At 41.6% G+C, this 16,611-nt stretch overlaps 1 protein-coding gene across 1 annotated transcript; it reads right to left on the bottom strand.

Annotated features, from left to right (window-relative positions):
* Positions 1-13,588: 13,588 nt before the first annotated feature.
* KCNJ2 (potassium inwardly rectifying channel subfamily J member 2) lies at positions 13,589-15,446 on the bottom strand. The gene has a single exon (XM_056851338.1). The coding sequence runs from the start codon at positions 15,337-15,339 to the stop codon at positions 14,065-14,067; it is 1,275 nt and encodes a 424-aa protein (XP_056707316.1). The 5' UTR covers positions 15,340-15,446; the 3' UTR covers positions 13,589-14,064.
* Positions 15,447-16,611: the final 1,165 nt, after the last annotated feature.

The raw sequence follows: 16,611 nt of genomic DNA on the forward strand, positions 1-16,611 counted from the left end.
GAAATATGGAATTCAGATTTGTTTAAAAATGTGACTCATGGTGAATTCCATAAGTGAATTTTATTCCAAAAGTGAAACTCTTTTGATTTAATTTCAACCCGTTGTTTCTGGTCTGACCTTCTGGGGCAACAGAAAAAAACTCGGCACCCTCCTCTATGTGACAGCCCTTTGAGTACTTGACCGTGGTTATCATATCCCCTCTCAGTCTTCTCCTCTTCAGGCTAAACATATCCAGCTCCTTCAACCTTTCCTCATAGGATTTGGTCTCCAGACCATTCACCATCTTTGTTGCCCTCCTCTGGACACGTTCCAGCTTGTCTACAACTTTCTTAAATTATGGTGCCCAAAACTGAACACAGTATTCTAGGTGAGGTCTAACCAGAGCAGAGTAAAGCGATACCATCACTTCACGTGATCTGGACACTATACTTCTGTTGATACAGCCCAAGATCGCATTTGCCTTTTTAGCTACCGCATCACACTGCTGACTCGTGTTCAGTGTTTGATCTATTAAGATCCTTTTCGCACACACTACTGCTCAGACAAGTCTCCCCCATCCTATAATTATGCATTTGATTTTTTCTACCTAAATGTAGAACTTTACATTTATCTGTGTTGAAGTGCATTTTATTAGTTTTAGCCCAGCTCTCCAGCCTGCCAAGATCATTTTGTATCCTAGCTCTGTCCTCTACTGTATTTGCTACCCCTCCCAATTTAGTATCATCTGCAAATTTAATAAGCATCCCCTCTATTCCTTCATCCAAATCATTTATAAAGATGTTGAACAACACAGGGCCCAGGACAGATCCCTGAGGAACTCCACTAGTCACTTCTCTCCAAGTGGATGAGGAACCATTAACAAGCACTCTTTGGGTATGATATGTCAACCAGTTACAGATCCACCTAACAGTAATAGGATCTAAACCACATTTTCCCAATTTGTCAACTAGAATACTATGTGGAACCTTATTAAAAAGCCTTACTGAAATCTAGATAAACTATGTCTACAGCATTCCCCTGATCCAGCAAGGTAGTAACTTTCTCAAAAAAGGAGATAAGATTAGTCTGACATGACTTGTTCTTGAGAAACCCGTGCTGGCTCTTAGTAATCAGATCCATCCTTTCTAAATGCTCAAGGACTGACTGTTTGATGATTTGTTTGAAAACTTTTCCCAGTATAGACATCAAACTGATTTCTTCCCCTTCTAACAAATTCAATTGATTCTTTAATTGTTTAAATGCCTTCGTTTTTTTTCTTTCTTGTTGTCAGTAATTTTATGGTCTTGTTCTAGGATCTTCAATTTGTCTGTTATTTTCTTCATGGGCAGCCCAATCCTGAAGGGGGGGTAGATCCATGGCGGCTGGGAGTGGAGCAGTCATGCCACCTCCTCAGAGGCTTCTCGGCCACTGAAAAGGTATTTTAACCAATTAAAAAGGCAAAAGGGGGGGAATCCCACATTGCCTTCAATGGGCCTGCACCACCAAAAACGGTGGTTCAGCAACGCTGCAGCGCAAGGGGGCGTTCCTGGGGTGAAAGGGGTTAGGGAGCTGCTCCACCCCACAAATGCCCTGGGAATGCCCCCCATGCTGGCGTGGGCTTCCTCTTTCAGGAATTCCCTGCTGGCGTGGCTGCGCTGGCAGCGGGGGCCGACAGAGTTCTGCAGCTCTCGGATGCTGGCATATTTGCCCCTGCACCAGCATAGATTCTATTTTATTCCATAATAAAGTGACACCTACACTTACACAGGGTCACGCCAGCTCCTAAAGAGCTCTGCCCCCCTTCAGCAATGGCCTCTGATTCTTGTTTCTCTTCCTTTTTCTTGCAGCTATTGCTAATAAAGTCCCTCTAATAAAAGCCTAACTGGCCTCCCATATTGTTGCAGTGGTTTCAGTTGTATTATTAATGCTGAAATATTCCATCATTTCTGTATTACCTCATCTTGTAATAATAGTGTATCATTTAATCTCCCTCTTCTTTCTTTCTTATTTCCATTTTTCCAGCTTACTTCTACTGTATTATGATCTGCCAAAGTCTTTGGCAAAATTTCTACTTTCCCAACTTTTGTGATTAATGTTTTTTATATAACACATGTCTATTCTTGAATATAATTGGTGTCTATCAGAAAAAAAATACATAAAATAGATATGGAGAAACATTTAACAGAAGTACCAATTAAAAGATTTACATCTGAGCACAGAAGAATGTTAAACCAAGTAAATTGAGCAACTGCGGGGCTGGAGAGTGCAGGGGGAAAGGCAGCCATCCCAACGGGGAAGCCTTATGAAGGTGGTGCCAATAAAGGTGTCTGAATCTGAAATCTGGTGCCAAGGCCCCTGAGGCACAGCTGCTGCTGCCACATGTCCCCAACAAGCAGCGCCTTGCCAGACTGGTGGCGATGGGTGAGAATGGGGCACAAGCGATGCGGAGCGGCACTGAGGGCCTGCTGGAGCACGGGTGCCAGGGGGATCCAAAGCTGCAGCAGAGCATGAAAAGGGGGCAGGGAGAAGAAAGAGAAAAGAAAATGCCCTATTTCAGCCCAGGAAACAAAACCAAAAAAAGCAAATGTGCTTGTTCTGCTTTCAGCAATGTTACATTCAAGAGGGGGCAGGGGGCAGGGCGGGGTGGAAGTGGCCTCATCATGCACTGATGCAGACAGCTGCCCCCTGTACCCGTCTCCCAACATCTCTTGCTGGCTGCCAGGCGGGACCTGACAACCCTAACATACAAGCAGGGGATCCAAGAGGACTCCCTGTTGGTCCTCTTTTCTCATGGTATCTCCACTTCCCTCCCCTCCCATCCCGTCACATCCTTTGCTTCTTGTTCCCATTCCCTGCCTGCTGCCCCTTCTCCCTCCTCCTTTGATCCATGTTTCTTCCCTCCCTCCCTCCACTCTGGCTTTGCTTCCTTGCCCCTTCCATCTTTAATATTCTGCTTTCGGCTTGCCCAGTTCTTCCTCCTAGGGTTGCTAACCTCCAGGTGGCGGCTGGAGATGTCCAGGGATTACAACGGATCACCAGGTGACGGAGATCCGTTCTCCTGGAGAAAGTGGTGACTTTCAAAGGTGGACTCTATGGCATTATACCCCATTGAAGACCCTCCCCTCTCCGAACCCCACCCTCCTCAGGTTCCACCCCCCAAAATATCCAGGTATTTCCCACACCGGAGCTGGCAACCCTACTTCCTTCTCCTCCTTCAACTTACTTCAGGTATCAAAATGAAACCGCAGCTGCCATTTTGGGTTACCTAGGCAACCGTAAACTATGACCTGAGATTGCGCAAGCAATCCAAAACGGCTGCCAAGACCTCATGAGGTAATCTCACAAGATCTTACTTTTAAAAGTTTTTTTTAATGCCTTCCTTTTAATTTAAGATTTTTTTTATGTAAACAGGAGGGTTCCCTCCATTTGTAGAAGTGCCTCCTCTTTCTGGGCCATTGTGCAGATTTTTAATCCATTTTTTCCCCCAATTCTGTTCTATAATGAACTATAGTGGGATGCCCCTTCAACCCTTCCCTCTACTGTTGTGTAATTCTGAGGGCCAAGCTACATGATACTGCCCAACATGTGCTCAGTCACAGATACACAAGCAGACTTGCAGTCAGACGTACATTAGGGGAACTCACTTTTTAAAAAGTTCATTCGCTTAACATTGCAAGGGAGGCAGCACCGTGAGGGAGAGAAGAAGCTTCCAGTTTCCCTCTCACCCTGCTTTCCCCAGGGAAAAGGGAGGTGAGGGCTTTTTGCCCCTTTTCTCTGGCTCCATGTGCCTTCGTGAACCCGTAGGGTCAGGTATCCCTATTCATACGAAGTTACATGATTTTATTAAAACAAAACCTCAAGGTGTAGCTTGCTAAATTGTTAAACAAGCAAACAAATCCTTGCAAGGAGATGAGGTCCATTCCTAAATATTTTTACTAAATATATCCCTGGAGCATAGCATAGCATTATCTTAAATACGATACAAGATTCCTTTGATCGTTAATGATGTCATTGAAGAACTACAGTAGTTTGCCAAGGACACCTTGATCTTTAAACATCCTTGTTACTGTCTGTGACGCCCCAGCAAATAAGAAGCAGACATTTTGGACACAATGCACCAAGAACCTTTCCTATGCAATCACAACTGATATAAACACACAGTGTTGCTTCTGTAGCTGTTGCTATAGCACTGACATATAGCACTGCAACAGTGTACAGTTTAGTGCTCTGAAAGTGGGGCACTCATACCTGCCATGGTTAGATTGGACTTCTCTTTTAATTTCTCTGGCCTTTACCACTGCTTTCTAATCCTAGGCAAACATTGCTTTTCTTTGAAATGCAAAACAACTGGAAAAGGGGGGGGGGAGAAGAAACTCAACCTGGGAGTAAAAGGAAACTGAAGAGGTTGAGCTAGATTCTACATAAAATATCAACAAATAAATCTATTTCTATTATATTGTACACAAATATATGTTAAAAACACTGCCTACAATGTAGGCTACCTAAAAAACATGAACAAATATTAACAACACATACTCAGTTGATATCAATACATAAAATGACCAAACTTAGACCAAACATGTTTCGGCCTCATGTAGGCCTTCCTCAGTGGTCATACATAAAACAATTTTATAATACACATCCTGACATCTATATACATGTTATACAAGGTAAAAGATGTTTAAAATGCCTTTTGGAAAGGAGAAAAATGTCAGTCAGTTAGTATAACTAATAAATAATCTACCCCAAAAAAATCTCAAAAAATTTAAATTGTATGGTTACCTTTCGTTTTGTGTGGCTTTATGTAGAAATGTTTAGTCCACGTGTGTTAAAACATGGTTGCCAGCTCACACCTGGTTCAAAAAATATATTTTAAAACAAATTTTAGTTATACTATCCATAAAATAATTTTTACTATATCTTCCTCCCTCTCCTTAGAATTGTCCCAAATTACAACTCAAATTAACCTTGTATATAATATCAAGCTTCTTCGAATGTGTATAACATCAACAAGTGTGAAAGAAAGAGTGGCATAATCTTTACTGCATTCAGCTAATATGTCCAAATTGAGTTGGTAATTTGGGACAATTCTAAGGAGAGAGTTTACCATAAAAAAATCGGGCCCAATAAACCCAAACCCAAAATTTACCAATTTTTTTTTTTTTGCACAACCCTACTTCCAGACTAAATAAAGATGGCAGAAAGCAATATATATATATATATATATATATATATATATATATATATATATATATATATATATATATAGATATATAGATATATATAGATAGATATATATAGATAGATATATATATATATATATATATATATATATATATATATATATATATATATATATATATATATATATATATATATATATATATATATATATATATATATATATATATATCTGAGTCAGCAGAAAGGGTGATAGTGGCTCATGCTGGTTTCTATGGTAACTATGCAGAGCAGCTGTTTTATTATGCACCCCTAAATAGAGATACCAAAAGTGTCGTTGGCCTCAGAGATCTCTATGAAGCATGTAGCAGAGGCAAGAGATTTGAAAAGACAATAGCAGTCACCATGCTGCATCTATATTTGCACTTCAGGCTTCCAGATCAAACATTTGTGTGTGTTTTTTACAGTAAGATCTGTAGAATTTCTACAGTAGAGTTGTAGTCTGAGGAGAACTAACATCTCATTCAACACTGACCTTTTATAGGGTAAGGGACAATAACCCGATAACCTAACAAAGGAACTTTACTAAAGGATGCAAATTAGGGTTGCCAACCTCCAGGTAGTGGCAGGAGATCTCCTGCTATTACAAGTGATCTCCAGCTGATAGAGATCAGCTCACCTGAAGAAAATGGCCTCTTTGGCAATTGGACTCTATGGCATTGATGTCCCTCCCCTCCCCAAACCCCACCCTCCTCAGGCTCCGCCCCAAAAACCTCCCGCCTTTGGCGAAGAGGGACCTGGCAACCCTGACGCAAATACTAATAATCAAATTTTTATGCCCTCTCTGCATTCACAGTTAAAGAGTTCATATTTACGCTTCAAAATGATGGCTGTTTTTAAATGTAGTAGAGTGCAACACATTAAATAAACCCAGTGGGATCTGTTGCAGACTATGCTTTGAGCAGCTAATTTCCAAAGGCATGCAAGTGCCTGTCACTGACCCTTGCTAACTTAATTCCATGTCTCCCTTGAGACTGCTGGGCTGGCAGTGATATGAATGGCTCCTATTTCAGTGTTATTCCCTAGAAACATGACCGTTGTGAAGTTTCGCTTTATCCTAATGCAGAAAATTCAGAATTGCTGCAGTGTACAAATGATCTCAGAGAATCTTATATAGTAGTCTTTCTGAATCACAAAAGCATAAGTGGCAAAGAATCTTTCTTTGTCCTCTCCTAAAAATATGACTGCCTTAAAATAATCAACTCCACTGAGGTGCAGTGAATTTCAATGGATGGGTGAGGCCCATGATTAATTTCCAAAAACCACAGGGCCTGAACTCCAACAGAAAGATATTCCTGTATTATCAGATGTATGTTGTGGATAGGGTATAACACCACAGGGTGGACCAACCGTAAGGAACATATATTTTACCCCATCTTTCTTCCAAGGAGTTCAGGATGGCATACATCCTGAGAGTGAGTGATTGGCCCAAAGTCATCCAGTGAGCCTCATGACTGAACAAGACATTGAACCTGGAGTTACCAGATTCTAGTGTTACATTCTAACTAATGCATCACTCTGGTCCTCTGTACATGTCCTATGTTATAATTTCAGTGATGGGGGGCAAGGCCTGGGGCTTTATGGTTTATGTATCCAGCCTCTCATGTAGCAATAGGTCCAGCTATGAAAGGTTCTTTAATGAAGTTATTTAATTAAGTAGATCCAAATTCTTATCCATTAGCGATGTATATAAATGTATTCCTACCGTGTTCTGGTACATGCTGTTCTTTTAAATAAATGTTCAGAATATTTTCTCATTTTTTTAATTCTTATATTTGGCCAGGAACATGTGTGTGACTATGGGAGAGCCAGTGTGGCATAGTGGGTAGAGTGCATTCTTAGATCTGGGGTGGGGAAGGGCAATCTGCATGCTAGGCTGAAGCTTCTGCCTTCTGATCCCTGCTGCTTGTGGGCTCGGACCTTCATGTGGAGGTCCCAGCTGGCAAGCGGCATGAATCGGAAAGGGGTGGGTACCAAGCACCACAGACAGAAGAAGAGAAGGAGGAGCCCGCCAAAAACCAGAGGCAATGTTCCCTCCACGGGCCCCAATACCCTGCCCAGCAGCCAACCCACCAAACAGCTGATCGACAGGAAGGCTTTCTGTCCAAAGGAAGGGGCCAGGCTTGCAGGCCGACCAGCGGCCAAGATTGCTGAGGCCTGAACGGCAGCCCAGGTGTTTATGTCTGGTTTACCTTTTTTCTGTCTTCTCCCAGCTTTCAGGACAGGCATTAGAAGAAAAGAAAGATACTTTGCCCAGGTATCAGATGTCCTACTGATCTCTCACAGCATGGCGAACTTTACTCCTGCTTCTCTGCCCAGATAAGAACAGTTTGACATCACCCTGCCCCTTCCATACAAACAGACCCTCAACCCCACCAAAAAGGACTGTAAGAGGGATGCTTTTCGTCTGAAGAGGCAAAGTCTGCAGCCCAGGTCGAGGAGTCGGGGAGCTGCCTCGGCTTGTGGGCCGGATAATAAATCAATACCATACATAATGCCAGGTTTCTGGAGTGTGAAGATGTGTGATGTGGGGTGGTCCATAGATTGTTTTGGGGTGCAGCTGAACCCGTCTGTATGTGCATTTATGCTGGGGGCATCCCACTTGGGAGCAGCTGGCACAAGGAGCGTGCTTTGGACCAGGATGCAGCACATGTTGTCTTGCAGGGCACAGACTCCTGAATGTGAGGTGTATATGTGGTGGTCCAAACTTTATTTTGGGGTGCAGAAACACACAACTGACCCAGTTCCTTAATCAAATCTAGTTTGCAGTACAGGTTTCTGGGGGTGAACCAAAAAGAAGCCAGTGGTGCCAGAACCTGTGTTTGGACACCACTGCATGTCTTCTTGCAGATGACAGTCTCTGGAATGTGAGGATGTGTAATGTGGGGTGGTCCAAAGTTTGTTTGGGGGTGCATCTGGGCCCCAGTGTCTGTATGAGCATTTGTCCTGGAGGCACCCCACTTGGGAGCACTTGGCACAAGAACCGGACTTTGGACCAGGACCCAGCATGCGCCTCCTCGGAGGGAACAGCCCCCTGAATGTGGAGGGGGAGTGATATGTGGTGGTCCAAATTTTATTTTGGGGTGCAGAGGGCATACAACTCTTCCAGTTCCTTATTCAAATCTTCATTGAAATGCAGGCCTCTTGGTGTGGACCTAAAAATAAGGCAGTGGTGCCAGAACCAGTGTTTGGACCAGGCACCACTGCATGTCTTCTTGCAAGGGACAGTCTCTGGAGGGTGGGGATATATAATCTGGGGTGGTCCAAAGATTGTTTTTGGGTGCAGCTGAGCCCCAGTGTCTGTATGTGCACCTGACCTGGGTCACCCCCCTTGGGAGCAGTTGGCACAAGAACCGGACTTTGGACCAGAACCCAGCATGCACCCTCTCGGAGGGAACAGTCCCCTGAACATGAGGATATGTGGTGGTCCAATTCTTGTTTTGGGTTGCAGAGCTTTTAAATTGTCCTCAATATCCTTCAGAAACTAGGAAATGCAAATAAGGCACTGGGAATAGGGGACAAACTGGGAACCAACTTCAGCCTCCTATTCTGAACTCCAAATTCAGAACACCTAAATTCTGCCATTGGAATACATTTTAAAATAATATAAATTGCACAATTGGTTCTAAATATTTTCAGGTTCGTCTAGTAATTTTGCCATCTAGTAATGTTGCCATCAATTACTACAATAGTAAATACTAGATACTCTTACTATAATGATAGTGGTACATTGAATACCTTGTGTCATGAATAATTAAACTTAAAACAGCCAAACACTTCTTCTGACATTTTCTTCTCAGGAATTTGATGTTTTGGATGAGGGAGTGGCTTATCCAAGTTTAGAATGATAAACAGATGATATGGGAACAGAATGGGCCTGCAGGGCAGATGTAAAGGTCATACATAGTCTGTTGCCATTTGCCCTGGAATCAGCTGCTATTTTTTGGGTATGGGGGGATCAGACTGAAAAAGCATCATCGTAGGAGGAAGCCACCTAGTGCCACTGCCATTGTGGGACCTTCGTTTTTCTTTTATCTGTTGCAAAGCACAGAAGAATCCAGCTCACTACAACAGGTAGAAGGAAGCTTAACTAGAGCAGCATCAGGAAGAATCACATCTTTGGAATGTGGTCCTGCCCAAAGGGTCTTACTACACTAGCCAGGAGCCACAGAGGAGTAGAGAGTATCATTGAAAGAGACTTCTGCTTTCTGAAGATTAAGCACACAGCACCAAACCACTGATTGCTGTTGTTCTTAGCTGCGATTGTCTCTTAGCAGAGGGATGGGGAGTAAATGAAATTTGTTCTACAACATCCACTTTTGCCACAAGAGACATGAACCCAAGCCTTGACCTCTATTTTATAAGATAGGCAATGCAATCCTAGGCAAGCCTACTCAGAATTAAATACTACAATGTTCAGTGCTTCTTACTCCCAGGCAAGTGTGCATTCTAAACTGCATAGGACTAGATCCTAAGAACAGTGAATGGAAGGCTTCCGTAGACAAGTATTTTTTACCTTCCCTTCTCCCAGGAGCTCCCTTTGACCTGTACAATGGCTGCTGAGAGTCAGGGGAGCTTCATGGACAAAATGGCATGAGGGGTGCAGTGATGAAGAACTTAACAAACTTACACTCATCTCCTTCTTCCACTATCATGAACTCTTGGAAGTTGGGGGTGATTTTGTCCAATTCCACTTCCTCAGTGCATTGCTCCATGGATTTTGGTCCATGAAGCTCCCCCAATACCCAGCATTAACGTTTGTGGAATCAAACAGGGACAGCTGAAGGAATGGAAAGGCAGGAAAGATCTGCGTCCATGAGTGCCTTCTCCTTGTGGTTCATAGGATACAAACCATCATCTATAACAGAACTGCGGTGTCATCCTAAGCACAGTTATACCCTTCTCAGCCCATTGACTTCTGTGAGCACAAGAGTGTAACTCTGCTTAGGTTGATACTGCTAGTCTGGTTCTTTGGCAGTAATTCAGATAGACAGTTAAAAAGCATATTTCGGCACGCTGTAGTCAAACTATGCTACAGGCTTATGTAATAACTTCATTAAATAAGATACAAAATATGCAAGAATACTTTATTTTTATTTATTTAGAAATAATAAAATAAGACATAATATATAATATATATATAAAAATCTGTACAATCCATGATTTGTGCAGTATGCTAGGAAGACTTTGATACAAAAGGCTGCAATCAGAAAAATAGTAAGGGAGAACGATTGTCAAATGCCTATTGGATTGTTCACCTTACAAACTGCTGCAGAACAGAAAATCCATGTATGAGAAGGGAAAGCTCTCTCAAGTTGCCTATGTGATGGCAACTATGCAGTGCCCTCCCATCTTGCAGATGTTCAACAGCAGCTGGCTTTTTAAAAAGACATTACAGTACTTCTCAGTTTTACCTTGTAATCCCCCCCACAAAAAAGACAGAACACAAATACCAGAATCCTTTGTCTTTGCCAAATGAATGCATGTGCAATTGAATCAAGAGTTAGAAACCAAAGGTGTCTGTGGCTGAACAGTGTGTCTAAAACACTGCATATATGCAGCACTTTTCTTAATAAAAACTGGACACCAGAACATGGATGAGAAATAATGGGGAGTTCATAGCCTACCTTTGCTTGTCCTCTGTGTAAGATTATGTTAGTTCCATATAAGAAAAGGGCCTCCATTCAAGTATTTTAGGGAAGAGGGAAATTAACTACTTGTCCCTTAAGTCCTGAACCCACAAATGCAAGTTAAGTGTGCAATCTACATTCCAATGAAGTCAGTGGGGGGGGGGGGATCCCCATTGATTTAAGTGGTTGACAATTGCATCACGGATCTCAACTGCCGAACACTTTGCACAATTGTCCCTTGATATCGGCTACTTTTAAAAATGACCTATATCCATAGCTTCACAATGATTACGAAACCTAGGCTGAATTTCCCAAAGCATGTTCAGTTTTCAAACTAAACAATGAAGGGCTGACAGGTACCGTGATACACATACACAACAAGTTTCTATCCTAGCAATTGCAACATGCAGAAGTCAACAGGTAAAGACAAAGGGTTATTTGAAGAAAAAAATCCATCAAAGATTGCGATAGATTATCCACTCTCAAGCAATCTGAAAGCTGGTAAAATGCCAATAGCTTGGAATAGCTTGGAAAAAAGAAACAATCAAGTTAAAAACCCATGCCTAAATAAATAACAAAAAAATGTCATAGTACTAGAAACCCCATAAGGCTTGCAAAAACCATGCTAACCAGCAGCATCGTAGGTTCTGACTGATGCCATCTTGGCCTTTTCTCCTGTCATTCTCTTCTTTTAAAAAAATTGACTTCTATTTACATTTGGCTTTAAATATGAAAATACTTGATCAACTTTATAAAAATGTACATTTTTTGTTTTTAAAAAATTCTGAACACACCAAAACCCTGCATCTTGGAAAAGAAAAGTCAGCTCTGCACCAGAAAAAAAGAAAACTAGATTTTTTTTTTAAATAATCCCTTTCTGTCGTTGTTGGGTTTTTTTAAAAAAAAAAAACAACAAGAATACTCAACACTTTTCCAACCCACCTTTTCATTTAATGTCTCAAGACTTGCAAGTGGGAACTTTTGTGCAAGTGGGAACTTTTGTGCATTTTGAAGTAGTTTCCTCCCTTCTTTGTTTCATATGTCACTGAATACTCTTTGGTTTGAACTCCCCCCCCCTCCTTTGCAAGAATACTACAATAGCAGCATGAGTTGCGTTCAAATGCTTTCATTGTTTCTCTGACCCAGATCCTCCCATCAGGTTGCCTTGTGTATCAGTTCCCCCTTTTTAACCTTAGTACACAGTACATAAATAATATCTGGCCTAATATAAAGCAAAAAGCAACCTGTATGCATTTGCATTGAGTGCTCCAGACTAGAACTCCCCTATTCAGCTCAAAGTTAAGTTTATGCTATCTGCAAAATGCCACAGTATTGCCATTTTCCTTCTTAGGGGCCACAATCCTCCACCAATGTTTATTTCCAAATTGTTTAAGAACCTGAACAAGCTATTTTTAATGGCATACAGTGAGATCCAATACTGTAAAAGAGTAGGATTTTGATCCCTTGTGACAATCCTCAGCTACCGGAGGACTCATACATTTATAACCTATGGGTGCAGCTAAAACGGTACACTTGATCTTAGAGGCACAGAGAATTTTTAAAGCGTTCTTGGCAAGGGATCCAAAAATACCATTAAAGTCATGGTTCAGCAAAAGGTTGCATTAGCAGCTCTAAAAGGCTTCAGTATAGATATTGAATCCACTAATCATTCCATGGAGGCATATCAAGTAATTAAAAGGAGGGAACTCTTTTACAGTATTGCTCCCTTCAAACTAAGGATTCTTGATCAAACGATAGAATAACTAGCATATTAGACATCTATCCTCCTACCCTTGGCAATGAGACACAATCCCACAAAAAAAAAACAGAGAGAGAGAGAGAGAGAGAGAGAGAGAGAGATCCCTGCATCAAATTATTCCTTGGCTCTGTGTCTTTCCTAGGTGCAGCATGTTGCTTTGTTCACCTGCTGACCCAAACCAAGCTAGTGTCTATCATGGAATCAATAGTTTTGCCGATGTCCAGCAAGAACAATTTAGAAACAGACTGAAAATTAACTGGATTGTAATCATCACCCAAAATGCCACTCCATTTGTAATACGGTTGTATTTTCTAGAAGGTACTTTGGAATGTACATGTGACTTGACATTTGACCTTCTGCCATAGTCTTTCTGGTGTTTAGCAAACAGGAAAGAACAGTTGTTCGCTCCCCTTTACTCAACTTTTGCTAGAATAAAATAATAAATCTAAAAAATCAGAAGCTCATTTCCCAAAAGGAGAGGGACAGCAGAAAGAAACCCTTATATTAATCTTAAGCTTTTATTTTTTTAATAAGGTGCATTGAAAAATACTCCAGACATAAGGACCTTTGGGGAGGAAAAATAGGCTGAGTCTAACCTATTTTTCTTATGTCATTAAAGCAGCCTGTTCTATTTAAATAAAACGTTCACTGTGCAAAAGTGTGCATTTTTCTCTTTGGTATTCACTTAGGTAGTTTTGAAATTAAAACATATTCTAGATGGGGAAAAATCTCCACCCCATTCCAAAAAAACAAATTAATCAATATTGCTGTAGGCTACTGTATGGCCTTGTGTTACATAATGTTCCTTATGTAACTGGACAGTATCAGAGAGAAATTGATTCTATCTACCAAACTACTGGCCTCAACAGAAGTTCAGATTCCCCAGCGTCATCAGTCATTTTGATTGATTGACAGAGAGCTTTGAAATTAACTAGTTCAACACTGAGTTTTTTTCTGTTTCCTTTTTTTATGAATACATAAAAAATGAAAGCTACACTACAACAAAAAATATTACCATTCATGTTCTTGTAGTTAGCAGCAGCTTTAAAAATAGTAATAAGGCAGTTATCATGCCTTTGTTATGCCATTAAAAACATTTTTGTTCCCAAGAGAGAAACATTCTGGGGGGAAAATATAGATGTCAAACAACAGAACTCAACCAAAGCTTGCCTGCAAGTTCAAGTTTTGTAAAAAATATATATACACATAATTTATTATACAACATATATGTGCCTTCTTGCCACACATAGACATAGTGCTTTACATTCCAAGTTAACGCTTCTGCTGCTCCTCTTCTGAAGACAGCACTTTTAACCAGCCTAGGCCGATTCCTCAGGGCTGTATGCCCATTTCTGTGAAACAGTACCATCATTTGCAAAATGGCCATCTCTCAGCATAGCATGCCTGTTGCTGACAGATAGATTTTATAACCATAGCGAAGATCTTTTGTCTTAGTCATATTTCAGATTCTCGCCTTAAAGGCCTAGGTTCTAGGGGTACCCCTGTTTGACTGTGCTGGTCCAGGTCTGGATGGGTATCTGTACTTGTGCTCTCAGGCACCCCATTGTCACTCTCATCTTCTTTGCCTGTCAGGACCACTTCATTCTCATAGCAAAATGAATTTGCATTAGAAAGGATGTATTTCTTTTCTGCTAAGTCTCTGGCACTACAAAGGGGTGTGTTCGGCACTTCATATGTTTTGTGGAACCTCGAGTAGTCCACTTTATAGTAGTTTTTCTCTTCAAATAGTACAGGCTCATAACGGTGGCCCCAGAGGATTTCATTTGCCAGATATGAGCTACGGCACTGAGTGGTCATGGCAGTGGCTTCCACCATGCCTTCTAATATTACAACAATTTCAAAGTCTGCATTGTCCATATCTTGCTTACTTAAATCATACAAAGGGCTCTCTTCATCTATTTCATGTACAATTGTAATGGGTGAGACCAAAAATATGCGATCTATCCCACTGTCAAAGCCAACATTGATGTCTATTTGATCTAGAGGAATGTATTCTCCTTCAGTAGTGATCCGAGATTTGAGGAGTTGGGCTCTGACATGTGCTTCCACCAAGTGGCTCTTGCGCAGATTTCCAACCCGCCACATCAAGCACAGTTTTCCATCCCTCATGGCTATTACAGCATTGTGGCTGAAGATGAGCGTTTCGTTTCTCTTTTTCGGTTTAGCCATCTTAGCCATGACAGCACCAATGATGAAGGCATCAATGATGCAACCAACAATTGACTGAAAAACCACCATGAAGACTGCAATGGGGCACTCATCTGTGACACACCTAAAGCCATAGCCAATCGTTGTCTGTGTTTCGATGGAGAAAAGGAAGGCTGCAGTGAAGCTACGCACTTCGGAGACACAAAGTCTTTCTGTTCTTTCTAGGTCCCCATGCAATAAGGCAATCAACCAAAACACACAACCAAAAAACAGCCACGAGAGGATGAAAGCAAGACAGAAGACAAGTAGCATCCACCTCCAGCGAATGTCCACACAGGTGGTGAAGATGTCTGCTAGGTAACGTTGTCCTTTTTCACCCACATTAATGAACTGGACATTGCAGTGGCCATCTTTCTTGACAAACCGGTTCCTGCACTGCTGCCTGGTGTGTACCTTGCTCTTCCCATTCCCAAAGCCATTGGCAACAGCCATTGTTGCCAGCTTCATTCCGTCCTCCTCTGAGGAAACTATGCTGTAGCGGTTGGTTCGCACGCTGCCCATTGCTTCCACTGTGGACTGTGGTGCTTCTGCTTTAGAAAACAGTCTGAGTTTCTGCAGAACTCTTTGGAGAAACAGTTTTGAATGTTCTAGTGGAACACACACACCGGAAAAAAGGGAGAAGTCAGTGCCTCTTTCAGCCCCTGACTGTGCCAAGGAAGATCTGGGGATAAGTGCTAACTTAGCAACTTATCACCTGCCACGGGGAGGCATGGCCTGTAGTAAGAAAGAAAAAAGAAAATGCGTATCAACAATTGTTAGAAACACTTTTCTATTTCTCTGACTACCACATGGCATAGTGTGGATCCCAATCATGTTTATGCACTCAGACAAACTCAGCATCACTTGTTCAATGAGTGCAGCATTTATTCAGTGGCAAGTGAACATAGCTGGAGGATCAAAGGACTGTGTTTTTTTTTAAAGGACATAAGTAGTCTATGGCATAAGTAGTCTATGGAAGGCAAACATAGATTCTCCCCCCCGCCCCAGTAATTCAGTAGTGAATTCCCCAAACTTTAAACTGATAGTTAAGCTGAAACTATTTGATGCTAGTCACCCAATGCAACTCAACAGAAACAACTTCTATATAAACTTTAGTATAGCTAATAATAAGAGCCAGCATGGTGTAGTGGTTAAGACTGGTGGACTCTTAATCTGGAGAATCGGTTTCAATTCCCCACTCCTCCACATGAAGCCTGCTGGATTATCTTGATCCAGTCATAGTTCTCTCAGAACTCTCTCAGCCCACACAGAGGCAGGAAATGGCAAACCACCTCTGTACATCTCTTGCCTTGAAAATCCTATGCGGTCACCATAAATCAACTGTGATTTGACAGCACAAACACACATACCTGATAATAAAAACTTTCTGGTCTTATTTGTGTCATCATTATAGTCCCCCTCTATGGGACATGGGATAGAACTAAACATGTCTGGGACATTCTGAATGTTGATTTTAACCAAATCTTAAATGTCAGAGATTACAGTTACTCCCAAGATGCACATATTTTACTTATTTGTCCTGCAGCCAGTGTGGGCAAACAAGGAGGAGACTCCAAGTGTTTAGAGGTCAAAGACATTGTGAGCAAACTGAGCTATAGTCTTTATCTAGCTCTGGTCTTGTGCACTAAGTAGTGGATGAGGACTCCATCCAAGGCAGAAAACTCAGCCAACCTGTTCAGTTGCAATTCTGTATCTCCATTTCCTATTCGAAATCCACATGCAGGTCTTCTTTGGTGAAAAAGGGCAAGTGTGTGTGTGTGTGTATGCCTAAAT

The sequence above is a fragment of the Euleptes europaea genome, chromosome 1, assembly GCF_029931775.1.
Source record: "Euleptes europaea isolate rEulEur1 chromosome 1, rEulEur1.hap1, whole genome shotgun sequence".
Classification (NCBI taxonomy): Eukaryota; Metazoa; Chordata; class Lepidosauria; order Squamata; family Sphaerodactylidae; genus Euleptes; species Euleptes europaea.